The 7,127-nt window shown below is 40.6% G+C and overlaps 1 protein-coding gene across 1 annotated transcript; it reads right to left on the reverse strand.

The window, feature by feature from the left end:
* Positions 1–634: 634 nt before the first annotated feature.
* On the reverse strand, positions 635–6,465 carry dnajc18 (DnaJ (Hsp40) homolog, subfamily C, member 18). Its single transcript, XM_028595090.1, has 8 exons — positions 5,723–6,465; positions 4,608–4,776; positions 4,144–4,289; positions 3,618–3,824; positions 3,275–3,387; positions 2,843–2,952; positions 2,553–2,725; positions 635–1,294 (listed from the first exon to the last, which is right to left on the reverse strand). Exons 1-8 carry the CDS (start codon positions 5,847–5,849, stop codon positions 1,170–1,172), a joined length of 1,170 nt encoding a protein of 389 aa, XP_028450891.1. The 5' UTR covers positions 5,850–6,465; the 3' UTR covers positions 635–1,169.
* Positions 6,466–7,127: the final 662 nt, after the last annotated feature.

Below are 7,127 nucleotides of genomic sequence, written 5' to 3' on the forward strand. Positions count from 1 at the left end.
ATAGAATTTCTGAACACAATTTTTAATTGTTAATTCTCTTTAAGATGAGATTTTCAAAACAAAATGTGTCTTCTTTATAAAACAGTATAAATGAAAAAGGTGCAGAATTTACAGTTATAAAACATGGGCCAAAAAAAAACAACAAAATGATTCAGGCTTGTGCACGGTTTAGGAAAAGAAGCTATTGCATGCCATTTAAGCCCTTGCTACCTTACAGATATTGCTCCCAATCGAGCTTCCCATATCTACCAGGTACAGCAGAACAGTGCAGGACTGTGAATGGGCTTTTTGATTGAACTGGACTCACTGCTGGTGACAAATCAAAATTACTGAGGAAAGCTCTACTGGAGCTCTTTTTTTCTACTTTTATGATTAAACAATAAAAAAGGCCTTTATTTGTATAAGACAGTTTAGACATGAAAGGGGAGAGAGAAGGGGAATGACATGCAGCAAATGGCCGCAGGTCGGAGTCAAACCAGCAGCTGCTGCGTTGAGGAGTAAACCTCTATATATGGGCGTCCGTGCTACCAGGTGAGCTAACCAGGCGCCTGATTTGTCTTTGTTTTAATAATAAATAAAAGGCCCTCTGTCATTTCAGTACAGAAGTTCTCAGATTTGTCCAAAGACTACAGTATGATTTAAGTCACTGTGTTTTATTACTTCCTACAGAAAAAAAAACAATAATGAGCCAGGAATCTCAAGTAACATTCACTCTATTAACTATTGAATAAATACACCTAAAATGTCAGCGAGGACACAAAAACATTCAAAAATAAATAAAAACAGGTATACTACAAAACCTGAACAAACAAAATTGTATGTGTGAACATACTACTGCCTTCATAACCCCAAAGGGAGACCCCTTATGTCATGCCATTTCTATAAGAAAGTTTAAAGGCTCTGAGACATCGAACACACTGCCACAGTGAGTTTGCACTTGATGCTGCTACCACCACATCCAGGGTTGGCAGCTAACATGCAACTCTATTTTCTACCATCAAAGAGGAGAGAAGGCACATTGTTTCCAGTGGCATAATCTCCCACTGACTGCGCTGTACCTTAAAAAAAAGATTTCTTTACAAAGTGGCCAGATTGGATAAATTAGACAATCCAATAAAATGCATTATTGTAAAGTCTGTAAAGAAACGTGTTCTCCTCTCAAACAGTCCTCATTTGCCTCTCTGACGCCCAACCAATCGATGCAGTTTCTCACAGTTGTCCAGCCTCATTGACTCGGCCTTCTGCTTTAACCGTTCATCTCGGTACAGTTGTCCAAGGTTTGCCAAGTCAGATTCTGAAAAGACAGGATGACAAAAGTAACATGCATTACAACATGTTATATAATGTATATAGTATATTACACTTAAAAGGAATAGGATTATAAAACTGAAGTTCTTTTATTTGGACCACAGCATGTGACCAATCAGGTAGTAAAATGAATCTTCATGCAGCTCTGCATCAACTCCAAACTCAGGTCAATTCTCTGTACTGACCTGGAGGAAGTCATCCATGTCTTCATATCCTCCCGCCTTTATTATTATTGCAACTCGTTATTTTGGTATCACCCAGTATTGTTTATCCTGTCTCCAAATAGTTCCAAATGTACCAGCAAGAGTTCTGACAAGGTCAAAAAAGAGGGAGCATACTTCTCCCATTCTTGTCTCCCTACACTGGCTGCCTGTTAGCTACAGAATTGTTTTTAAAATCCTAATATTAGTTTTTAAAAGGAATTGAATGGCTTTGCCCCCTTCTTACATTACAGAACTCCAGTCCCCATAACTCACTGTCCGAGATCTGAGATCATCTGACCAAAGACTTCTGTCTGTCCCAAGATCCAGGACTAACAGTTATGGGGATGGGGCTTTCTCAATCGCTGCCCCAAAACTGTGGAAATCTTTCCCCCCCGTATTGAGAACTTCCAAGAGCCATCTTAAAAACACACCTCTACCCATTAGCTTTAAACTGTGCCTAACCAGCTCAGGTAATTCTCCTAAAGGTCTGTGTTGTTACTATAGCTTCTGTGTGACTTTGCCTTTACTATTATTATTATCATCATCGTTACTACTTATCACTCTGTTTTCCTTTCCTTTTCCTTTTTCGTGTTGGTTTTTCTTTTGGATCAACTGTGTTGTGTGTAAAGTGCTATATAAATAAAGTTGATTTGATTTGAAGAGTGCAACATGTTAGGGGAATACACTTTTTAGCTTTCTGGCAGAGAGTTAGATGAAACGATCAATACCACCCTAATGTCTCTACGGTACATATGAAGCTACAGGCAGCAGGCAGTTAGCTTAGCTTAGCATAAAGACTGGAAACAGCTGTAGCCTTATATTTAAATGTAGTATCAATCTTATTATCCAACTCTCAAAATATTGCACTTATCCTTTAACAGTGACCAACTGAATGCAATGTGAATTTGAGGGTCTGGACAGGAAACAATATAAAATACTTCATATGAATGAAGATTTTACAGTTATCTAAGTCAGTGATACCTCTGCACCGTAACTAAAACAGACTCCCCTCCTCCTAAGCCAAATGAGCTGCTCCCTTACTTTGCTGTTTCTCTTTCCAGCAGCTTCCCTGCAGGTGTTCGATATAGTCGCTCTCAATTGTTTTCTCTATTTCATCCAGCGCACCTCCACGGTATTCCTTCTCAAAACTTTTATCCACATAGTATGGTACACCCATGTGCTGCGTTTCCCTGGAGACCACCAGCCCCATGGCCCTGAAACCCAAACACATGATTAATATGTATTCAGTGAAAATATGGTGTCAACCATGGCGGAACCCAGGGATTGGCGAAAATGTCACTGGAAGAAGGTTAATGGCACGACAGACTCACGGCTTATAGAAGAGACTGTAGGGCGGGTTAGTCGCCATCATCTGAGTAAACACTGATATGAGGATTAGCACCAGCACGGGGAGAAGCTGCAGGAACGCTGTGAAGGTGTTCTGTGGGAAGATAAAATCAGCACAGATTACAAAGCATATAATACTGTATGTAGGCTGCACTGATTCATGCCAGCACACTACTTCTGTGTCTTTGAAGCAAACCATGAAGCAATGAAGGCACTTCAGTTACGAGGAACGTAAACGAATGACATAAAAATCAATCATTATGAGACTGCAGCCATGTTAAACATGCATCTCCAAAAAGTGTCATTTCTCCAGTGCATGTTAATGATTCGAATGATACCATGCTACAAGGAGATCGCAACATAAGACGGTGGTTGTTTAAACAGGGATTTGTCTTTATGTTTTGTGAGTCACTGACCTGAGTCTGGTTGTCCTCCACCACCTCCTCGCGCCTCTCATAAGCACGTCGACGACGAGGCTGATAGAACTGAGAGTAGGAGGCTCCCTGGTTGGTGTACACGTGGATATTTCCTGTAGAGAGAGACACAATTTTAGAGACTTTAAGACAAAATTAAAACGCTGTAACATGTCTATTTCATCACCAATGACTCACTGGGCTTTCAGTGATTTTTCCCTGAAATTAATTCTAACATGCCAGCTGTTTGAAACCACCTGGCAGTGGTTTTGGTCTTCTTCTTTTAACACACCTCTTTGTTGACCTAACACTTCATCCAACCAAACACTCAAACACAACGGCTCACCGGTGGGAAACCTTCCTCCAAAGAAAATGTTGAACAGTTCCTCGGGGGAAATGTCAGCCTCGAAGTCTCTGTTAAAGCTTCTGTAGTATCCATGGCGACTGTGGCTGGACGTTTGGGGTGCGTTCGAAGCTGCGGATTGATCTCCGTATTGATCATACTGCTGCCTCTTCTCTGGATTGCTCAGTACTGCATATGCATTGCCTATTGCTGTTGGGAGAGGAGGTAAACATTTGGTTGCGACATATTTTAAGTTCAAACTAAAATATAATATGCTGGGATCCATCTCTTAAAATTAAATAGAATGGGGGGGCAGGGGCTGTAGCTCAGTCCATGGGGGCTTGGTCTGAGAACCAGATGGTGGTTCTGGAGCTATAAGGAGCATCTTTGTATCATTACCTCCAACAAGGAGGTTATGTTATTTCTTTTTTTAAGATACAATAACAATGGACAATAAAAAATATATTGTCACCAGTCTCACTGGAGGAAAAAAAACAGTTTTTCCTTTCACCTCTGTTTAAACTTGTACCTTTGAAAGCATCTGTGGCTCCTGGAGCAAAGTTCTTGTCAGGATGAAACTTGAGGGCCAACTTCCTGTACGCCTTCTTCAAATCTTCATCGCTGGCATCTTTGGAAACACCGAGAATTTCATAGAAGTCCTTGCAATTCTTTATCCTGCAATATAAAAAAGCATAATGGAGGTCAACACAAGCCTGAACTCTATCTCAAACTCACATGAGGTTACGTACGTGTACTCTTCCACAACAGTTTGCTACATGTACATTTACAGAGAGCTCCATCCGACAGTCACTGTTATGTCTACATGCAAAGATACAAGCAAACGTGGATTTTAACCAGTGTATGACCAAAATACAGGTTATTCAGAGCATGTAACACAGCCAAAGTTATAGAGTAAGGAACGATTGCGGTCGTCAGTCTGTCGCTGCATAACAATGTGAAAGACAAATGTAAAAGAGTCGAGTCACTGTGCACCTGAGAACACCCTGGCGTTGATCCTCAGTGTAGCTCTTCTTGTCGTCCCCACCTGCATTACTTGTTTCATTGTTTCTAATGTCCTCGTCTCTCCAGCCCGTTGGAGGAGCCACGTGGTTTGCTTGTGGAGCAGTGGTGCCTCCATTCCTTACTATGGCATCTATCAGCACTAAGAACAAGAACACAGTGTCTCAGGTCAACTGACAATTCAGATGGAAATGGGGAAAGATTATCGAGAAAGCTTAAACGATAGAATAGAAATTATGGTCAACAAAAATCTATATTGTTGGCTATGATGAATACAGATGGGTTATACAATTAAAAGGGAAAACAAACTAAGAATTTTAGTAAGGTGTTAAAGCTTCCAGAACAGCTGCAATGTCCCATGACATAGATGGATGGATGAACACCTTTTGGTCTTTTGATGCTGCTGGTGGAGGGCGCTGTCAAACATATGTTGCTCTCAAAATGTTTTTAGTGTTTAAGATCACGTGAAGTTGAAGGCCAAAGTATTTGATTCCCATAATTGTCATACTCAAACCATTCAATGATTCCTTTTGCTGTGTGTATAAGCAGTTGCTCATGTTTCTCCACTGATTTATTCAGACTTTTCCTTTCATTTAGCACCCCTTTTTACACGAGCTGCAGAGTGATATTGACTGTGCACCAAAAGTTGTTCACTACTTGCACTACATGTGAAAAACTGCTGTAAAATGGACCCTGTGGGATTTAACTGCCTCATGCACGTTGTGCCCAAAGAGCTCTATGACCACTTCATTATTCCCTGATGATGCCATTACTGCAAAAGCTATTAGGCAACTAGAGACACAGTCAGATTTTAAAACAGCACTGCCTCACACAATCATAGTGCTGTTTGTGAACTGCAAGGGGGGAGGGAGCCCTTAACAGCATGCAGCCTACACAGACATTAAGTATTAAAGCCAGATAGCTAGATTTTTTTCTGCTTCTAAAAATAGCATTTAGTGCACCCATCCTAAAACCTGTTAATACATTTCCTACAGTTAATACAGTCGAGTAAAATAGCTAACATTAGTTGAGCAACGTTAGCTAGCTAGTCAGACTCCAATTGCAGAATGTGCGTCGGCTAATTTTACCTCTGGCCCGGGTGCTGGGATAAATATTCTGGGCTTCATATAGCAGCTGCAGCGCCCGATCCTTCCTTCCTGACCGTAAACACAGCTTCGCCTTCTCTATCAGCCGGTCTGCTTCTTCTTTGTCCATTTCAACGTTGCGGATGTTGTTTTGCTGATCCAATCGCTTTCTGTAGAGGTCTGTGCCTTTGCAATGTGCGTCAATATCATATGGCAAAGCGAGCCGCTGCAGCTAACGTTAGATAGCCGATTAGCTTTGGTTTCAGACAGCTGCGTAACGTTAGCTAGGTGCAAGCCTGCAGCCACCCAAAGTCCTTCGCACTATCCGATAAACAGACGATGGCGGTTGTTGTCATGCTGCAAACAGGCCTGCAGCTGGGCCATTTTTTTAAGCTGAAGGCCTAAAGATGGACTGTTTTTGCTGTCTGATTGTTTTAGCGGCGTTTAACGGGCCACCCTGTTAATAAACTGGACCCCCTGACCTGTGATGGACGAGATGAGGCAATACGTCATATCCTGTGGAGTGAGCTCTGCAATCTGTAGAAAATCGCCCTGATCTTGAGTCAAAATGTTATTTACTTGGTTATCTTTATGTTCGCAACTTATATGTAATTAGTATTGTCCATCCCATTGCTTTCCCTGTCAATTAACTAACTGTACTTACAAAAACAAGAACAGACGGTTGAGTAACATCAGCAGGTGTAGCATGATGCTGCTGCAGCACTTCATTTAAAGACGTACATCTGAAACCTACTTGTGGTGCATTCAAGTGCCCGTGAAAGAGGAAAACAGAGCTATGAATTTTTTTTTTTGGTGAATGCTTTTTTAGGTGTTCCTAAAATCCATAAATCCATCAAGTGGTACATTGTTGCCTTTGCCTGCAGTGGCAGAATAAGAAGTTCAGCAGGTATGCATTGGATATTTTTAATTAACCAACCAATCAACCGTCAAAAATGCATTTAGCCTAGCTAATATGGATTATGGTAACATTATAAAATGGCAAACTGTCTACATCTTTCATTGACATGTTTAGGCACATTTAAGGCAGATTTAGTTAGATGTAAGTTACTGTAGTGTGATGATTCTGATACAGAAATCAACTTTAAGTGTAGTTAATATTCTTGGTTGGCTACATACAGTACATGGCTAATACATGTAGGCCTTGTTGTAGCCTATCTGGATGTAAGTCAGGGTCAAAGTTTAAAATAGCATGAATACTTCCATCAGTGAGTTAGAGACTATGCAACACATTTTTGTTCATGCATATTTTATTCAAGAGTAAAAAAATGTGATTTGTCCCATAGGGCATGCTTACAATGTGTGTATCATTTAAGAAGTCAAATGCCAAAACATATTTCCATAGATAATAAAAAATGTTGCAAGATAAAATCCATTATATTTGTTTGTT

Source organism: Perca flavescens, chromosome 13, assembly GCF_004354835.1.
Source record: "Perca flavescens isolate YP-PL-M2 chromosome 13, PFLA_1.0, whole genome shotgun sequence".
Classification (NCBI taxonomy): domain Eukaryota; kingdom Metazoa; phylum Chordata; class Actinopteri; order Perciformes; family Percidae; genus Perca; species Perca flavescens.

Coding starts and splice junctions, on each gene's coding strand:
- dnajc18 (XM_028595090.1), bottom strand. CDS start 5,849: ATGGACAAAGAAGAAGCAGACCGGCTGATAGAGAAGGCGAAGCTGTGT. Junction 4,290..4,607: donor CAACGCCAGGGTGTTCTCAG/GTGCACAGTGAC, acceptor TTTATATTGCAG/GATAAAGAATTGCAAGGACT. Junction 3,825..4,143: donor AGCCACAGATGCTTTCAAAG/GTACAAGTTTAA, acceptor CTCTCCCAACAG/CAATAGGCAATGCATATGCA.